Source organism: Mytilus galloprovincialis, chromosome 11 (assembly GCF_965363235.1).
Source record: "Mytilus galloprovincialis chromosome 11, xbMytGall1.hap1.1, whole genome shotgun sequence".
NCBI classification, from domain to species: Eukaryota; Metazoa; Mollusca; class Bivalvia; order Mytilida; family Mytilidae; genus Mytilus; species Mytilus galloprovincialis.
In genome coordinates this window covers 16,198,502-16,219,862 of record NC_134848.1, presented here as the reverse complement: position 1 = coordinate 16,219,862, position 21,361 = coordinate 16,198,502, and the positions used below count along the sequence as shown (strand labels likewise).

At 32.0% G+C, this 21,361-nt stretch overlaps 1 protein-coding gene across 1 annotated transcript in view; it reads left to right on the top strand.

Annotated features, from left to right (window-relative positions):
• Positions 1–210: 210 nt before the first annotated feature.
• Positions 211–21,361, top strand: part of LOC143051754 (sodium-coupled monocarboxylate transporter 1-like) — a 34,889-nt gene continuing 13,738 nt past the window's right edge. Inside the window, exons 1-14 of the mRNA XM_076224666.1 lie at positions 211–285; positions 5,871–6,140; positions 6,688–6,821; positions 8,908–8,976; positions 9,545–9,596; positions 9,930–9,997; positions 11,880–11,960; positions 12,982–13,055; positions 13,432–13,572; positions 16,009–16,144; positions 17,855–17,940; positions 18,723–18,838; positions 19,776–19,846; positions 20,882–20,968. Of these exons, the coding sequence (XP_076080781.1) occupies positions 5,939–6,140; positions 6,688–6,821; positions 8,908–8,976; positions 9,545–9,596; positions 9,930–9,997; positions 11,880–11,960; positions 12,982–13,055; positions 13,432–13,572; positions 16,009–16,144; positions 17,855–17,940; positions 18,723–18,838; positions 19,776–19,846; positions 20,882–20,968 (1,317 nt within the window). The 5' untranslated portion in view covers positions 211–285; positions 5,871–5,938. The remainder of the gene's footprint in view (positions 286–5,870; positions 6,141–6,687; positions 6,822–8,907; positions 8,977–9,544; positions 9,597–9,929; positions 9,998–11,879; positions 11,961–12,981; positions 13,056–13,431; positions 13,573–16,008; positions 16,145–17,854; positions 17,941–18,722; positions 18,839–19,775; positions 19,847–20,881; positions 20,969–21,361) is intronic.

The window sequence follows — 21,361 nt, the reverse complement described above, 5'->3', positions numbered from 1 at the left end:
AAAAAGCATGCTTCTGAGGCAAATTGTGAGCTGAAATGAACGGTGAACCCATATTTTTATTTCTTTTTTTTTCATTGAGCTGTATAGGATGAATTTTTATTTACAGAAAAAAATTGTGCTCCTGCATTGGAAGATGATACAAGACAACAAGAACAATTTCGAGAAAAGCATTATATTCGCGTCTATCTTCCCTTTCCAAATGGGACCCTTTGAAAACACCAAGTACGATTTTTTTTTACCTCAGAAATAATTCACTGCTGAGTGTCTTTGTTTCATTTTTAAATTGTAAGTAAAGTAAATACATTCAGGCGATCAATCTGTGACCTGACCCATATTAACGTTTTAATTGATTATCATTTATGAATTGTTATTAACACGTGTTTACATAATCTGCTAATCCTCTTTGTTTTTGTTTTGCACGTGCTCACATACATGTATATACTACTAAAATTAGGAAATAGTATGAAAACATATTTAATTCATAGTAGCTCATCAGCTGATGTTGTAATTCCCAGCTGACATAATGAATTTGACTGTTTTTCATCTGAAAGAGGTTAAAGGTTAAATAATATTTCATCAGAAAACTTTATTTTTTTGAAGGTATGAAATTAAAGCTGGAGTTTTTTTGCAAAAGAGCAAGTCTGGTATTTCAGCAAAAATGAATGGAGTGACCAATAACACTTTGACCTAGATGTTTCAAGTTTGAATATATATATCCTTATACAAATTTAAGAAATATATACAAACCAAGCTATCAATATTGTTTATTAGCTGTTGGAAAAAACAAATAGATAAATTTTCAGACAGTAAACTGAAAACCTACCTTTTATATAAAACAAATTTTGGTTTTGAAAAATATCTAACATTGATCAAGAATTTTGAACTTAGAAGAAGTTTTACTAAATTACGTGTATCTTCTCATAGATTACAAATAGAATTAGGTAGATATCAGGGTATTCCCCGAATTAACAGAATATGTAATAAATGTTCTTCCAATACTGTCGAAGATGAGGCTCATTTTCTATTTGATTGTAACAAATTTGAGGATGATAGAAATTGTATGTTAGCTAGTATTGCACAATATAATTCTTATTTTAATCATATGAACAGTCAAAGCAAAATTATCTGGTTATTTAGTGTAGAAAATGTTGAGTTACTTAAAATAATATGTAATTTTATATACAAACATCTTCCTTAGTGAAGATTAGTTAAAGGAAATCTATGTGTGTATATACATTTGATTGGACATAGAAAATTATATTCATCTGAATATCACAAACATACTAGCCGATTAAAAAAAAAAAATAATTGTTAAGATATATTATTTATTCAAATGTTCTCTTATATCCTTGAGGCATCGTCCCCTGGTATCAACTGCATTCAAGTTACCTATGATGCTTCCTTGTTTGCTTTTGATACAGGTAGGAAAGAGACATTTACACACATTTTACATGCCTATGGCCCATAAGGTATCGCCCCCTGGTGTCAGCTGCCTTTAGGAAACTATAATGCTTTCCTATTTGCTGCTGACACAGGATGAGTCATGGACATGTTTAATTTCTACTTTCTTTTTGGCTAATTATTATATATTTAATTGATCCAACTTTTTGTGTACTATACATATGTGGATATCTATTTTTCTTTTTTTCTTTTTGGGCTGCTTGTTTGTTATCTATATCAACCACACTTGCAATAAAATGCATTAGTATTAAAAAAAACAACATACTATAGATTCTTTATCTACGTATTCTTTAAGAACTAAAATAGTTCTCGTTTAACTTTTTTTTTTTTTTATCTCATTGTTTGTATTGTATTATGAAAAAATTATTGATGTTGTAATGTTTATGCCCTTTGGGGCCCATAATTGGAAATAAAATATCTTATCTTATAATAAATATTCTTTAGTTTGTTTTGAAAACATTCATTTGGTTAGAGGTATAGGGGGAGGGTTGAGATCTCACAAACATGTTTAACCCCGCCGCATTTTTGCGCCTGTCCCAAGTCAGGAGCCTCTGGCCTTTGTTAGTCTTGTATTATTTTTATATTAGTTTCTTGTGTACAATTTGGAAATTAGTATGGCGTTCATTATCACTGAACTAGTATATATTTGTTTAGGGGCCAGCTGAAGGACGCCTCCGGGTGCGGGAATTTCTCGCTATATTGAAGACCTGTTGGTGACCTTCTGCTGTTGTTTTTTATTTGGTTGGGTTGTTGTCTCTTTGACACATTCCCCATTTCCATTCTCAATTTTATTGTTCATTTCTGACAATTGACTATAGTCCAAATAATTATGACGTCTGGCAAGGCTATTTTTTTTTCTTTCTAGGAAGGCGTCCCAGGAAAAAAATAAAATAGCCTTGCCAGACGTCATAATTATTTGGACTAGGAAGGCGTCCCAGAAAAAAAAAAAATAGCCTTGCCAGACGTCATAATTATTTGGACTAACAATTGACATGCAATTTGCTTACAAGAGCCATATATATCCCTAGTGTTGTCAAAGGGTTAATCATACATAAAATGCTTAAACTGCTTTTTTTATTCATTTTCAATAAACATGATAAACAAAACTAAGTCAAAAAGTTAGTTCAGAGATAAAGCTGTTTTCTAAACAAGTTCATGAAGTTGTTTTACTTCTGTTTAGATTGGCCTCCCGCATACAAAAATGAAATTAACCAGGTAAAAGATACATTTGTAACTGGAGTAGAAAAAAATATGTTTGAATATACAACATGTGCATGATGTACAACAAATAATATATAATCAGGTTTCATACATGTCATAAATTTTAGTTGATTTTTAAATAATAGATCCTTGTATCCCAGATTTGCTAAATCATAAGACCAAATAAAAATATAAGTGTGATTCAAGCAACCATACCTTCACAAATATGCAGGGTTGGCAAAGTATTACCCGCCCGGGAATTCCCAGGTGGGAAAACCCGGGTTTTCCCGGGCTGGGCAATACTCCCAGAAATGATTAATACTGGGCATTACTGGGCAATATGATTTTTTAAGCTTATTTTAACAGAAAATAGTTAAGACTTGGTGTAGTTTTATAGTATCACAGCTAAATATATACTTTTTATACAGATAACCATTGAGTCATTTCTAGTAGAATGAAAAATTCAACTCAAAAAGTTCATTTATTCTATATACATGATATACATTGTATGTAAGCAGAATACAAGATTTGTACATTTAAGGATACCTTGTTAATTACCAAGCATTGTTCATGTTGTTTCAATAATTCAAACTTTCATAAAAATGCATTTTTTTAAGTGAATTGTTATTCTAATTGTTATACATTCATATTGCTAAATAAACACCCTAAGGGGTCATGCCATTAACATTTATAGAATTGAAAGGACTGTTTATTGTTACATAAACAAATCTGTGTTCTAATCTGAATAATTACTTATTAATTAGTGACAGTACATATACATTATTTAAATGCAATTTTTCTTACATGTAATTGTTAATTCATTTGTAATTGTTAATAGGAGTTATTCTTATTTGAAAAATATATTTACAGTTTGACCAATCTTAGACAAATAAAACAAGTTCTAAATATATTAAATGTATTACATTTGTGTTTGATCACTGAATCCTCTATTAAATTTAGATCAGTATTTTATATTACCCAGTATTGCCCAGTATTACCCACTAAAACCCAGTAAAACCCGGGTTTTCCCAGTATTTCCCACTGGGCTGGGCAATACTCATAAAACCCGGGTTTTTGCCAACCCTGCAAATATGTACACTAAATATTTTTATTTTATTTTTCTTAAAGCTCTGCATTAGTCAGAATGTTGCTCCCAACTACTTAATGTAAAACAAAACATAAAAATAAAAATAAAACTCTATGTACCAGGGATCTCCATGGATAAAATAAAAATTAACGGTACCAATTTTCTTGCACCAGATGCGCATTTGGACAATACATGTCTCTTCAGTGATGCTTGTAGCCAAAATATTTGAAATCCAAAGCTTATATAAAAGATGAAGAGCTATAATCCAGAAGGTCCAAAAAGTATAGCCAAATCCGTGAAAGGAATCAGAGCTTTGCATGAGGGAGATACATTCCTTAATTTATAATAATTTCTATTGTTTTTGTAACATCAAATTTTAATAACACAAAAAACCCGTATGTTCATGCCAGTACCGAAGTACTGGCTACTGGGCTGGTGATACCCTCAGTGACTTATAGTCCACCAGCAGAGGCATCGACCCAGTGGTAGTAATAAAATTAACGGTACCAATTTTCTTGCACCAGATGTGCATTTCGACAATACATGTCTCTTCAGTGATGCTCGTGGCCAAAATATTTGAAATCCAAAGCTTATATAAAAGATGAAGAGCTATAATCCAGAAGGTCCAAAAAGTATAGCCAAATCCGTGAAAGGAATCAGAGCTTTGCATGAGGGAGATGCATTCCTTAATTTATAATAATTTCTAATATTTTTGTAACAGCAAATTTTAATAACACAAAAAATCCGTATGTTCATGCCAGTACCGAAGTACTGGCTACTGGGCTGGTGATACCCTCAGGACGATGGAGGAACTTTCACCATCATAAACCGTATCTACCCTGTACAGTGTAGCGCGATCGAAAGTATTTCATCCCTCCTGATAAGGATAGGTGAACATGCTAATTCATTGCTTATTTAAATTATGTTTATTTGAATTTTCATTATAAATACTATATACAAGAAGTATATATAAGTATATATATATATTCAATAATTGCCGTTTGTAACCCTTCAAAGGCCAAGCCCTCAAGTCCCCTTCCTTTACCTTAGTCGAGAATGATCAAAAACTATCACGAAGGTCCCCATGTAGTTTTTTTGCTACTTTTAGTAATTATTATGGGGGTTAAAAATCATGTGGAGCTTATTTTCACGGACACTGTCAAACTTAGAAGTCATGAACCCATACCGGTATGGCTGGTTTAATTTGCAGCATCGACAAAATGATAAAAAAATTTGGAAAGCAAACGGTTTCAAATGAAAAGGTTTTTATGACTTTATCTAGCAAATGGATGCTATGCAACATGCATCTTTCGAGTCTGAAGAAACCGGAAATGCGGATGTATCTATTTGATTGTAAACTACGAAATGAATTCGGAATTACGATACAATATTTCTTTACGGGAAATATTAAAAGTTTTTACTGTAATTCTATATTATCGTTACAATACAGCAGTACTCGAGTTATTTGGGATGAAATAATAATTATTTGTAATTCTTAAAAAGGGCTGATTGCGTAAGTCGAAATAAAAGCACGTGTTCGACTTGTTAAACTTTGTAACTGAGTTATTAATTTATTTATTTAATCTGAATTATCATAAGCATTTGCGGAAACTTTGTTAAATAATTCGACAAATGAATCGTCTATCTTCAGATAATATTCTCCTGTCTGTCTGTACAAGCTCAGGTACAAGTGATTAGCGATTTTAATCCGGATATCCCTCAGGCGTTAGAACTGTATTGGATTATACTATAAAAAAGCCTGAGGGTTATGCAATTACATGCATTTGATTATAATTGCTAAAAAAATGGCGTCAAGCTATAAAAAATTTCACAGTTTTGAAAGATGGCGGAAGACAATTGAACGATAGCGCGATTCATTTGAACGATGGCGGAGCGCCATCGTTTAACAGGCCATGGAAATCCCTGTGTACATTCCTTAGCTTTTTTATAGGACCTTACTGGAAACACAACTTCTATTTTATTTGGCCTGTGGTAATTAAAATACCTGTGTTTTGAATTCTGAACTGGCCATATTTTTTTTTAACCCAGAGTTTAAAATGTATCCAATCTTTGTCAAACATGATATTTGAGAAATAATTTTTAAACTTTCTAAACATTGTAGGGAGGTAAATATAGAAGATCATGTGATTAATCGGGACTGCTGAGTGGCGTAACCATTCCAGCATTGCCATGGAACACCAGTTTTCAGTAGCTGATTGGGCAGTGTTTGTCAGCATACTGGTCATTTCAGCATGCATTGGGATTTACCATGCCTTAACTGGAGGAAAACAGAAAACTACCAAAGAGTTCCTAATGGGTAACAGAGAAATGAGTTGTCTCCCTGTTGCTGTCTCAATCCTTGTCTCATTCCAGTCGGCCATTTTGATTTTAGGTACATTATATATTCATGGAATTGTTTATTTGTAAAGCGAATGAAACACATGTAACAACCTCCATTGATATTTCATTGTTATTTTTTTTTAGGTTTAATTTAAAAATGAAGATGTGGTAAGATAGTCAATCGGACAACTCTCCAAAGAGCACATGACACAGAAATTAAAAACTATATGTCACTGTTCACCTTCAACAATGATTTAAGCCCATACAACATACTTAAAGTCAAGCTTTTTCTAAATATTATTAGTTTTACATTCTAAGATACTTGAATTCTGTCCCCTATTCAAATTTGAATTTGCAGCCTGGTTCATAGGAAAATGAAGTTTTATACACAATTTCTATTTTTTCACATGTCAATTTTTGAATTGTTTACAAGTAATGATCAAGATGTAAGTTAAGATATAAGTCGAGATATGTCAAATAACTTCTTTAAATCGACTTTCATACAACATGACAAATCCGGGTTATTATTCATATTACATAAGAATGTTTCCACCCTGAATATGCATTTAAACATCAATTGCTCTATTTTATTTAAACAGGTGCACCTGCAGAAATGTACACTAAAGGGACCCAGTATTTTTTATATGTGTTTGGACAGATGTGGGCAGTCGTCATGGCAACCATTTTATTTGTACCATTATTTTACCCTCTTAAGATGACAAGCATGTATCAGGTAATATTTTGTAGATAAAATTGTAAATAGAAATGGGGAATGTGTCAAAGAGACAACAACCTGACCATAGATCAGACAGCAGCAGATTCATACAGGTCACCAATACATGTAGGTCTTCCGTGCAGTGAGAAACTCCTGTACCCGGAGGCATCCTTCAGCTTGCACCTAAACAAATACCTATTCTTGTTCAGTGATAATGGATGTCATACTAAACTCCGAATTATACACAACTGTTTGACAACAAAATCGTTTACAGTGTTGGAGAAAATTTTAAAATTATTTCAATATGGTATCAGTTATAAATGAGAGTCAACATCATCCTAGGTTTATATCTTTAATAATAAGGATGCCTGATACCTGAAATGTATATATACACAGTACATTAGTAAATGATTAGTTAGTAACTAAAATTAAAGATCATACAAGACTAACAAAGGCTAGAGGCTCCTGACTTGGGACAGGCGCAAAAATGTGGCAGGGTTGAACATGTTTTTTGAGATCTCAACCCTCCCCTATCCTTAATTACTAAATTATCCACCAATTTAGTTTCAATCATATTGAATCATAGAAAAATTGGTTTGAACAGACCTCCATTGGCTCCAAACGATCCATGATTCGGTAATGATGAGTACCCAAATTACATCTAATGCTTAATTCACATCCTTAGAAATTGAATAACAAATGTTTTGTTTTATTTTTTCAAACCTTTAGTACAATTTGAGTCATGATAGTAGACCTTACAATTAAAAACACAGAGATTTTGTTTGTTGCAAGTAGAAATAACCACCATTTGAAAAGTTCCTGGCTACATACATTCCATGTATGTTTCATTATAATACATTATTCTGATTGGCTACACTGCAATCTCGAGTTATTCCTTAATCAATTACATTACACAATACTATGATATTATTACGTAAGTATTTCTGTATTGGCCTTGTTATTGGTCCGAGGCTTGCTGTATTGGCCTGAGGCGAAGCCGAAGGCCAATACAGCTGGCCGAGGACCAATAACAAGGCCAATACAGAAATACACGTAATAATATCTTTATTAATTAACTACAGTGTTACAATATTTTCTTAATATCATTTCAAGAGATAAATATTTTTACCTTGAAGTGGAACTATCCAAATCTCAGTTTGTTTCTTTGTATTAGATGCAATACATAATGATCTGGTGCAGTTTCCAGGTGTCTTCAGCATTTTCTCATCTGATGAATTTTTCTACCCTTTTCAGTCACTATAAAGTGTTACAACTTAAATTTAGACGCAACACATAAATAGTAATTGGAAAGGTACTGCCATTGCATGTGTTATGCAGAAACTAATTTAAAATCGATGTGTACAATCGTGAAATTATGAGGTCGTCAAGAAATGAACTTTGTGATAATCTACTCGTTCCCCAAACCTGAAATAGTTCTATCGTCTGCTTTCAAAATACCTTTTAAATGAATGTGACCGTCTTTCGCCTGAAATGTATGCCATACTGACATTTTCAGCATGTTTAAGATCACTACTAAAGAAATGACAACTGCGTCTTCAAAACAACTGTTTACTTTCAGTTTGTGTTTATCGTGACTTTCGATGTAAAATCTAGAGACGTTCCGAATTCCTGCACTTGTGTCAACTCGGCCAATATAGAATAACTCGGCCAATACAGAAAAAAATCTGTATTGGCCAAGTTATTCTGTATTGGCCTAGTTTACACATTATATTGCATAGGCAGTTTTCATCATATTAAGTCCAATAACAGTGTAGTTAATTAATAAAATGTATTATTCATGATGACAAGAGGTCCAACAATAAAGTACACAGGTAAAATAAAAACTTGATGAAAATTGTGTTTTCATAATCCTAGCTAAAATTGAAATTATAAGCATTGCATGCTTCTTTTTGTAACTTCTTCGGGTGTAAAAGCATTGACTGTGCACACACTTTTAAAATGAAGCACTTCATACAACATGTACTTTGAACAATGCTTTTACACCCCGATGAAGTACAAAAAGAAGCATTCAATTCTTGAATTCAATAATAGTTATTTTTCTAAATTTCTGAATGATTTAATTTTGAGATTATTTTATTTGCAGTATTTAGAAATGAGATACAATTCCAGGGCGGCCAGATTAACGGGAACAATCATCAACAATCTCTCTATGGTAATATAACTTAAGTGTTGAAGGGTTCTCTTTGTGAATTGATTGTGGTGCAAAAGTCTTGACAGAAGTACATATTGAAAAATGCCAGGAATGAAAAATAAATGTTAACAAATTCGGTTTGTTGTTGCTCTGGCAGCCTCTTGTTCTAGTTAACCTTAAGAAAGCATTATTGAATTTAACAGGAAATTTATAAGGCAATAGTATTCTAGAAGAAAATGGAAATAATTAGGCAATATGAAAACTAAAAAACTGATCTCTCATTATGCTAATTACAGGGTCAATGTTGGGATTTGACAATTGTTGTATAGTTTATTTTTCGTGGGGTGTAAATTTTCAATTATTTTTTGCAGATAGAACAAAATCACCAAAAATGATTCCCCCATTTTAAAAGTGTACATGCAAAAGTATTGATAAAAGTTTTGAATTCGCCAAAATAATTACTGCTAAACTGTTTCGTTTACCTTATTCAATGAAAATCGTAAAAAATTTACACCTGCCAAAATAACCCGCTGTACGGTATATTATTGAAAATACATTTTTGTGTACCTGCAGCTGTATTTGTTTTCAGTTAATATACACAGGGATAGCCAGCTTCGCTCCATCAACAGCTCTTCAAGCAGGTATTTATATTCAAAGCCTTTTAACACATGCTATAAAAGTATATTTTATGAAGGTCTGCCATTTTTGTGTATTTATAGTAAACAGACAAACCTGCCTAAACAGTCATCTTGGTTCATCGGTCGCTTGCTTCCAATGGTCAATTTCAGACCCTCTTAAAGTTTCTCTTTATATAATTTAACTCATTTCAGCAGTCACCTGTCTAACATGGTCAGCTGAGTGAGTCACCTTATTTCATTGTATTTTCCAATAAAATTTAAGAAGTAATTTTTATGTTTTTAACTATATAAAATCTTGATGACGTAAATATTAACATGTGTTTTCATTTTTTTCAGTGAGTGGTTTCCCACAATGGGCCTCTTTTATTATTATTGGTTGCATCTGTACATTTTATACATTTATGGTAAGATAGTTTTTAAATACTTGTTTAAATTATCGCTAATATTGAAAAAAAGTGTCGCAAGAAACTAAGAGAGCACAATTGACAATGTTGTTATAGGTAAAATAGTGATAAACAGATTAATGGTATCATTGGGCATCTCAATTGGATTGCTTTTCTCACTTTTGCCGAGGCGGCTCAAGCAAGAAAATCTATCATTGAGATGACAAACAATAAATCAGAATTAATCCTTTTTTTTTTTTTACTGAAAAACACTTTTCCCAATTATCAATGATTTTGAGAATAAGAAAATGTGGTATGCTTACAGGAACCTGTAATTCAGTGGTTGTCGTTTGTTTATGTGTTACATATTTGTTTTTCGTTCATTGAATATATAAGGCCGTGAGTTTTCTCGTTTGAATTGTTTTACATTGTCTTATCGGGGCCTTTTATAGCTGACTATGCGGTATGGGCTTTGCTCATTGTTGTAGGCCGTATGGTGACCTGTAGTTGTTTTAATGTTTGTGTCATTTTGGTCTTTTGTGGATAGTTGTCTCATTGGCAATCATACCACATCTTTTTTATATTGCCTGCAGTAAGACAATTATAGTAGCTATAAGTTACTGTACAATCTTCAAAATAGAGCAAAAAAAGATTGAAATGATAAATGCAAAACTAAGGTTTTTAAAAATAGATATCACCATAAAAAGATTTGCTTTCAATTGTGAAGGGAAAAATGGGTATATTTGATAATCATGAACTTATGAATTTGGATAATTAAGATTTCAAATAAAAAACTTAGCATTTAAGAGAGTGATTTAACAGGGACTAAACTTGGGGAATTTCAAGCTGGGAGCTCAGATCAGATATTTCATAATAAGTTTCTATATGTTTAACATAGAAATCTAGGATCCACGGGCGGCTGAGCTCCCTTAAGTTTTGTCCCTAGATTATGAAATCCCTCATGATACAACAAAGCTCAGGACAGAATTATAGATCTGTGTATATAAAGTGGACCATAGCTGTACAGTATCTGTCCAGATCATGCAAATTCATTTAATGTGGTACACAAAACAACAGGGAGATAACTCTGTAAGAATCAGCAAAACTTTTTAATGACAAACTTGTGGGAGGATAAAATGAAGTCAAATGGAAGCCTGAAAAATCTAAGAATTGAATGCTTCTTTTATTTCGGAAGCGCTTCATTCTAAAAATGTACGCACAGTCAACGCTTTTACAACCCTATAAAATTACAAAAAGAAACATTCAATACTTATAATTACATTTTTTAGCTAGGATCATGAAAACACGATTTTTATCATGTTTTATTTAATTCACCTGTGCACTTTATTGTGGGACCTCGTGCCGCCATGAATAATAAATGTTATTGTCTCATGCAATTGCTTACGGAATAACATGTGATGTGCAGTTTGCCAATCAGAATATCGTATTATAATGAAACATACATCTAATGTAATTATTAACAAATACTGTGCAAAGATTTATTTTCATAACTTTGTTAATCTGTTTTCTATTGTTTAGGAATTATAAAGCTTCTCAATGATCAAAATTAGAGTTTTTCAAAGGCCATATATGCAATGAAACTTGTTTTATGTGGTTCAATTTTTTTGGAATTTTTTATTTTTTTGTCAAAGGGTAAAAAAATAGATATTTTGTCCAAATTTTATGAAAATTCCAAATTAATTTCAGTTAAGGTGTTTGGTACCACTATCATTTGAAGGTGCCAATATTCTTTGATTGATGAAAAATTGTATTTTCTTGGAGGCATGAATGAATTCATGGTTTTGTCTTACTCTTAATTTTGTGACAAAACACAAAAATTAGTACATGTATTATACAAATTTAAAATGAATCTACAGAAGTTAATATTTGTCTCTTTTTCCAGGGTGGACTTAAAGCTGTGATATGGGTAGATGTCTTTCAAGCGCTGATTATGGTAGCTGGTATATTAGCTATTGTCATAAGGGTAAGTTGTCTTTATATTGCCAGGTTGTGTTAATCACTGTAAGGCCAACTTAAATTAATTAGTAGATTTAAATTTTTGAAAAAAATGGGGCAGGTGGGAGAATTCAGAAAATTATTGTGATGTTTTAATTGTAACGAAAAAATGGGACACGGTCATACCCACAATAATTTAAACTCATATCTTGAATTTTTTTATTTGAATTAAACAGGATTTTTCGCAATATCACAAAAATGTCTTAAATGACCAAATCGTAATAATAAATACATTCAATAATTTCTGAATTTACAGTACTGTGAATTCATTTATTTCAGAGGTACAAATTTTTGTGGATTGAGGAAAAAAATGTAATTTCATGGATATTTGATTTTGTTGTTTTGATAAGGTCTGCATTCGAGTCATAGACACTTTTGTTACCTAATATTAATATTTGTGGTTCCCCTAAACCCAACAAAAATTGGTATGATATGAATGATAAGGAGTTTATAATGAATCCACAGTGTGTAAAGATCTATATTGTTGATTAAAAAAATTGTAAAATATGTAAGTATATTTTTTTTTACCTGAAAAATCAAATGTGATTAAGATCTTATTAAGATTGTTTGCTGCTCAGTTTCAAAATAAATAACTTTTCTTAAAACTAGTATGTATTGATAGAGAATATATTGAGAAATCGAAAAGCAAAAAATATGTAGGGGTCAATGTGCTTGTTTTCCAGATATTAGCCATTGGAATTTTGGCGGGAAAATGTTCTCTGTTGATTTTTCATAGCTTTATCATCGACCAGTTAAAGTTCTCAAATACTATTAAAAAATAAATAAAATTTTATAAGACTTTGACAAATGAATTATAATTAAACATGTAAAAGATTTATAAAAAGAAAAATGGGGGTTCATGGGATTTTTTTTAAAGGCATTCAAATGGATAAAACCAGAGGATTCCGAAAATCTGACAAAAATTTCAAAAACATGACAAGCAGACATCCTAAAGTATTTTTTTTTGTTTTTTTTTGTTTTTAATTTAGGCAACACTTGATGTTGGAGGGTTTGATAGAGTATGGGAAATTAATTCCAAATGGAACAGAATAGATTTCTGGAAGTAAGTTCATAGTTACATACAGCTTTTGACTTACAATTAAGAATTAAATGATTTTTATTGTAACTTTCTTTAATTGGGGTGTAAAAGCATTGACAGAAGTACATTTTGTACGCCAGAAATTAATTTTGTCTACAAAAGACTTGTCAGTGATGCTTGAATGAAAACAAAATTCAGTATAAAGTTTTAAGAGCATGGAAATGGTTTGACAAATATCACAATTTCAATAAACGCAGTTCCAAGTCTTAAAAAAAGCAATATTTTTTTCTAAAACCATTGAATGATAATTTAGCAATTGATTTGAACAGCCTTACATAAAAAGATAAAGTCTTTCATATTCAATTTGTTATTATTAATTTGTCATATTTTTCCTTTTCAGCTTCGATCCTGATCCTACAGTCCGTCATACTTTCTGGGCTTTAGTAGTGGGAGGAATGATTAACTGGACTGGAACATACGGAGCCAGTCAATCTAGTATCCAGAGATTTAGTGCCTTATCTTCACTGAATGAAGCCAGGAAGTAAGTTAACGAGAAAACGCAGCATCTTTGATCTGCTTTTCCTTCGGAAGCACCTGACATCACCCCCAGTTTTTGGTTTGGTTCGTGTTGCTTAGTCTTTCAGTTTCTGTGTTGTGTCTTGTGTACTATTAATTATCTGTTTGTCTTTTTCTTTATTAGCAATGGCATTGACAGTTTATTTTCTATCTATGAGTTTGACTGTCCCTCTGGTATCTTTAGACCCTCTTTGATGATTTTAAAATTTTACAGTTGTACAAAAAAACTAACATGTTGTAATGCTTTGTTCAATTTCCTGGGGGAAAAACCAACTATAAATGAATTTTAAAAACTTCTTCAATAATTATCAGACTTCACTGAGTTTCATACATTTTTTACCCTTCCCTCAAGTTTTTGTGTGTTTAATAATTTTTGTCTATAGATCATTCAAATTATTCATAGGAATACTGTAAACTAACAAAGGAGTAGGTCCGGTAAGGACCGATTCTGGCCTCAAATTTCATGTTCATCTGATGAAAGATTTTGACCACTTTTTAAACACTTAAGTGTCTATTTCATTTGATTCAATTAGTTCATATGAAAGATTTAGTCATTAAAAATAATCCAATTCTAGCTCAAATATGAAAAACCTACCAAATATGCCGAAAAATGTCACTTTTCAGATGGTTTTGTGTCAAACATGAAAGTGGCCGCATCCGTATTCATCCTCAACCTTTATATATGTTATGTATTATCATCAAATCGTCGCGGGGCTTCTAAAATGTCGTATATGACCTTTTTGGCTAAAAATAATTTTTGACACCAATGCCATGGTCTGGGCGGGAGGAAATCTTTGGTATTACAAAATAGCATACAGTAAGACCAATCAAAATGTGTGAAATAAGACATATTACAAAATAAATGACAATGTCAGTTGTTTGTAAAGTTTGCTTCCAAAATGTTGTATGAAAACTTGAAAATCGTTGTAGAATGGCTTTGGGAAAAAAATTATTGTACATTTCTTTATTTCTGTGAAAATAATTTAAGTTCTTGGATAATCCACAAATGTCAAAGTTTTTATCTCACTGCTATTTACAAAAATGTTCAAGTTCACATACCACATTTTGGAAGCATGCATTTTGCCAAAATTTTCAAAGCCTGTTTGTGAGGTATTTTTTTCTTGAAAATTTTGTAATTTACAACATTTTAGAAGCCCAGCGACGAAATACAACTCATATTTCAATATTAAGGATGATCACAAATGCGCCCACTTTCGTTTTACACGGAAACCGTCTAAAATTGAACTAAAATGCTAGAAACTGTGAAGATTTCAGTCATTTAGCATGAGTTAATGATGCTAGTACTCGATATATGGGCATTGCATTGTCAAAAACAGCCCATATGTATGTAGCAGAAGCATTCGTCTGTCCAATAAATAACTATATGTTTACATTTTAACAACTTTGTAAAACTGCTATATTTTTGGGCTCAAAGGGGGTCTTACCTGACCTACTCCTTTTCCTGAGTGATTTATTTTCACAACTTCTGTAGGTGGAAAATTAATATGAAAAAAAAAAAATCATGATTATATAGCAGTTGGGTCTTTTCTTATATAATTACATCCAGAAAATGAGTAAACAACAAAAAAATTGCTGCAAAGTCAGCTAAGAATTGCTAAACATGATCATACCACATCTTCTTTTTTATATGAAATTAAGTATTCACGAAAATAAGTTGGTTTACAGTTATCATGTTTTAATTCTGAAGCCACTTAAGTTGAAATAACTATCATTTCATGCCATTGATAGAACAAGAAAACTATTAGGCATGTTTAGACAAGATGTAAGGAACTATAGGTCACAACCATCAAAAATAAGCAAAACCATTACGTAATATATAATTTGCTATAAAAAACCCTGACACGACAAATACAATACATTTCAAAATAGAAAACAAACATCCTAATTTATGCTGACTTTTAAAGTTTGAAAGATTGATTTTGATAAGATATTGTTCAAATTGTATTTATAGTTTACAGCCAATTTCAATGAGTGTGTAGATAAAGGTAATATCTTTGGTTTGCTTGCTTGCTAGCTGAACCATGAAGTCATCATTAGATTAGGTAATCTACCCTCCTTTAAGAGTAGACTAGTCTCATGCCGGAAGTCAGGAATTTCCAAATGGGGGCTATTTGGACTCACGAACTCAACTTTAACAGTCACAATTCAAACAGATAAGAACCCCCCCCGAACCCCTCCTGGCTACAGGTATGAGTCCGACAGACAACCAATCTATCTGTATGTAGGACTAGACAACTTCGACAGGTGGGAAGTATACCTTACCTAATAATGACTTCACGGCTCAACTAGCAAACAAGCTAACCAAAGATATTACTTTTACCTACACACTCATTGAAACCAGCTGTAATAAATATTGTAATGTGTTTTTTTTCAATTTCAGAGCTGTGATGATGAATATTGTTGGTGTATTTATAATGATAACCATGTCATGTGTAGCAGGTGTTTCTGTCTTCGCCTACTACGCAGTTAAAGGGTGTGATCCTCTTGCCAATAATGATATTAAAAATTCCAATCAGGTGGGTATTGCAGTGTAATATAGAAATAAGGGGATGTGGTATAATTTCCAAGGAGACAACTATGAGTGTCCAAGCAATCACGTAATCACATTTTTTGTCTCGCCTTGACAGAGTCAAAAAGCGAGACATAGGTATATTGTTTCCAGCGCCAGCAGCAACCGCAGCGGTGTCAACAATGTATTAGTTTGTGATTAGGTCTAGTTAATGGTGAATGGCAAGAGTTAGGTCAATCATATTTGGTATGCAGTTGTAAAAGCCTTGGCACATCTCGTTTCCATGGAAATAATTTGACTACGCCCCCCTCAGTTATGGTCTATTGACCTCAAAACTTTTGCTTATTTTACATGTATTAGTTTGTGATTAGGTCAGTTTGTGGTGAACCTTAAGTCGTAGGTCAATGATATTTGGTATGTAGTTCAACAGTAGTTGTATACAAAGCCTTTTGAAAATATGTTATTTGTTGAACATTTGAATTAGTGATTCCCCTGTACCCATGAATCCCACAAAAATTGGTATTCAACAAATAATAATGACTTCACAATAACCATTTATTATTTTTTTCAACAAGATAATCAAATAATAAACAAGAACTATCTTTAAAAAAGATATCCGACATATTTAAATTTGAGTATATGTTTAAAACTATCATTTCGATAACCTTCAAAAGCACAAGGACTTAAGGTCCTCGTATCTTTCTGTTTACATTCACCAAAACCCTGCGGAAATCTCACATGCGTAGGTGTGTTCTAAAAGTCATGTACGTTCGTACAACAAAGTTTACATTAAAAATTATATAATTGTCCCGAATAAACAGATGTCATGGATGCAAAGAGCTATTGGAGAAACAATTGTTTTATTAAAATTATGAATCTTTGTAAGATCTAGTTCAAATATTTATAGTTTTTCACTTGCTTTCCATCACAATATAACTAACGAGACGTTTGTTCAAACACAACCAAATCACCCACCATGACAGCATTTTGTCCAATCACAGAAAGGATTTTCGAGCATGCATATTCTGTTGCCATAGTTAAGCGTCCTTAAGTTCAAAGGGCACAAACCGAAACTATACCCACTACGTCGGAAAAATCAACATTCTTAGATTACAAATTATTCATTGAATCATGAAATATTTGGTCTGGTAATGAAATAGTCACTGTAAAACTGTAAAATAGTTATATTATCAAAAACCTAATGAGGAGTTTTAATGAAGTGGATGTCAGCAATTATAGGCAACTGTACACTATTAACAATGAAAAAACACATGCACCATAGTGTTGGCTTTATATAAAAAGCTCAACATAAAAAAAAGACAAATCAATAAAAGTATTTTCACTTTTGATCTTTAGATGTATTTTGCCTCCGAATGACCTTATATCACCTAGGAATAACCTTTTGACGACAAGCAACAATCACTTTTTAGTTGTGACGTCAAATGTTTTGAATTATGATGTCAAAGTTTAGGGGAACCTGTGCGATTTTATGTAATGGCTGACAAATTTGCATACAAGTGTAAATACATCTATAATAAAAACTAATGACTTAAGTTATAACAAAACAATTTATGAAAAAAAACCACAGACAGACATGAACAAATAACAACAACTGAACTACAGGCTGTTGACTTAGGAAAGGCATATTAACATTCCTGTATGTGACTTTATAGCAGGTTTCTACAATACAATGCTATACCTTTTCATTTGATTGTAGATCATTCCATATTTTGTATCAGAGATGCTGGGATTCCCTGGGATTCCTGGTCTATTTATAGCTGGTCTATTCTGTGGTGCTTTAAGGTAAGTTAAATTATGGATTTGAGAGAAACTAATTTGTTAAATGTTATTGTTGACTTATGGTGCTACATAAAAGTTACAGGGAAATAACTCTGTAAAAATCAGGTGAATGTTTTAATCACATTTTATTGTTAAGGAAATTTTAAGCTTTACAATGATTAAAATAAGGTTTCTCAAATTGCTATATATATCCAAAGAAATTTTAAGATAAATTATGTGTTTCAAGTTTTTTTAAATTTGTATATGTTTGTCAAAGGGTAAAATTACATATTCTGTTAATATTTTATAGAATTTAACTTTTACTCAAAGCGTTGGGTACCACCGTATAGAAAAGATCTGCATGTCAATCCCATTAAAAATTTGTCACAAACTGAAAATTCTTATGGAGGCCACCAGCCAAAAAACTCCAAGGAAAATTCAAAACGGAAAGGTCCAAATCAATTGCATGGCAAAGTCAAAAACTGAAACACGTGAAATGAATGGATAACAACTGTCATATTCCTGACTTCGCACAGACCAGGTGGATTAAACCTGGTTTTATAGCTAGCTAAACTTCTCACTTGTATGACAGTCTCATTAAATTCCATAAGACTGACAACAATACACCTCATCGCTAATCCCGGCTGACCAGGCTGCTTGAACTTTTGACGCGTACAACAATCACTTTTCCATAGTGGCGTCATATACTTTGTATTATGACGTCAAAATTTTTCTGGAACCTGTGTGATATCCATAAATGGCGGACAAATAGCGATAAGGTGTATAATGTTTTCTAATTATTGCAGCACATTGTCATCCAATCTTAGTTCTATGGTAGCTGTAACATATGAAGATATGATAAAGCCTTGCATCAAGCCATCCAGACCAGAAGTTGTTAGAATGAGAATCACAAAGTTATTAGGTATGTTCAATAAAATTGAGAATGGAAATGGGGAATGTGTCAAAGAGACAACAACCTGACCATAGAAAAAACAACAATGTCACCAACAGGTCTTGAATGTAGCGAGAAATTCCAACACCCGGGGGCGTCCTTCAGCTGGCCCCTTAACAAATATATACCAGTTCAGTGATAATGAACGCAATGCTAATTTCCAAATTGTACACAAGAATTTGAAATTAAAATGATACAATATTACATTCATTTTTACGTTTTATTTTAATGTACATTCTATATATTTATACCTATTTTTCACAACTAAAAAATAGACAGACACCTTTTATAGGAATGTTCATTAATTGATTTATTGTCAAATTTGCATTCATTTTCTATGACTGGCATCCAATAGGATAGCATAATATTCAATGGTACCCCAAAAATATCTTCTTTTGAAAAACTTAGTAGCCAATTTAAATCAAACTAATTGGGAAGCATTTCATTCATGAATAATGGGAAATGAAAGTTTGAAATTATTTGACCTCTGATGTGCTATCATTTATAAGAATTAGAAGATGCCAATGAGACAACACTTTACAAGCAACATAGAAATGACATAGAATTAAGAGAATATATATGTATTAAAGTAAATTGCAGTTATTATCAGCAAATTAGTTTATCTGCATATCAGGCAGGTTTTTTTCTCCCTAAAATGTTATTCATAGACAATATGAAAATAAGAAGATGTGATATGATTTCAACTGAGACAACTCTTCACTTGAGACCAAATGAAACGTTAATTAAGGTCTTTAAGACTTTAGGTCACAGTACAGCCTTCAACAATGAGTAAAACTCTTCATAAAGGTCATTCACCAACAAACATTTGCCTTGCCTTTAAAACAAACATATTTTTTGACTATTTCTAATACTGTTTTATACCTTTATCATGTTTATGTCATTTCAGTTCTTATATATGGAGTATTAGGAATATTAGTGACTTTTTTGTTCAGAAATTTAAAAGGAACTGTATTACAGGTATGTGTGATTGTTTCGTTGTTTACTTGAAAGGAAAAACAGTTAGAGCTAAATTTCAAATGCATGTAGGGTAAGACTTTGATTAAAGTAGAAAATGGAAATGGGGAATGTGTCAAAGAGACAACACCTCAACCAAAGAGTTAAAAAACCCAGCTGAAGACCACCAATAGGTCTTCAACACTGGTAGAAAATCTGGCATCCAGAGGTGGACTTTGCTTGCTTACTTTTTTTGTAAATTGTGCAATTGTTTTTGGGATGACATCCAATAAATGTCCAATAAAATCTAAATATGATATATACATGATATACAGGTTTAAATATCCCTATCTATATATATATTGTTTGCCAATGTTAATTCTATTTACAATGCTTGAGCAATTGTTTTTATACAAACAAAGCAAGCAAGCCAATCAAAGTCTTGCTCTAGATCTACAAGCATTAGGAAATTACCTCTAACCAACTTTTTTTTATGGCATTCAGATAGCATTACATTGTCTTTGTATATATTTGGCCTCTGGTGGATAGTTATCCTATTGGCAATAACATCCTTCTATTTTTATCGTGATCTAGAAATTGTGAAAGAGAATTAACTACCAAGCAGTATGCATGAAATGTTTGCCACTGGACATTCATCAACTAACAATCAATCATCTTTTTGTAGTGTGCATATTAATCAAAACACATTTTTTAATAAATTGAATCACTGATTGTTTATATTGTTTAATTATAATAATAATAATAAATTCTTTATTTAAAGAGGGTAAACACAGTTAGTTACAATTACTTATCTTCATATACATGAAAACAATACAAGTAAAAAAAAAAATAAAAAAAAATATAATAATAGAGAAAAAGCAAACATACTGTACAACATTTAAACTCAATTATATAGACATAATAGTTCAATGTACATGTACCATGATTAAAACAGTTACAGATTGCATGTAGTAAATAGATATAATATACAAATCATTAAATCATACATTCTAATTGAATAACTGGTCTATATACAGACATCAATTTGTTTCTTTTCAGGCTTCCTTAAGCTTTATGGGCGCTGCAGGTGGCGCTCTGAATGGACTTATCATGTTGGGAGCTTTCTTCCCTTGGGCTAACTCAAAGGTAATGTTTAAAGCCTAAAAAATTGCTGACCTGGTAAAAAAAAGCCAATGTGAGTTCTTCCACCTTTCATTTGCACACTAATTACTCATTGTTTTTTCAAATTAATTGTGTTAAACAACTACAAGATCAGTTTCAAAATAACTTGAGGTCAGTTAAACGTTGTATTTTCACAGTTGTATATGATGGAACAGTTTCATTTTGAGCAAAAACTATAACTCTTGCTTAACTTTTTTGGATTCAAGTGTCACTGATGAGTCTTTTTAGCTCACCTGGCCCGAAGGGCCAAGTGAGCTTTTCTTATCACTTGGCGTCCGTCGTCTGTCGTCGTCGTCGTCCGTCGTCTGTTGTCGTTAACTTTTACAAAAATCTTCTCCTCTGAAACTACTGGGCCAA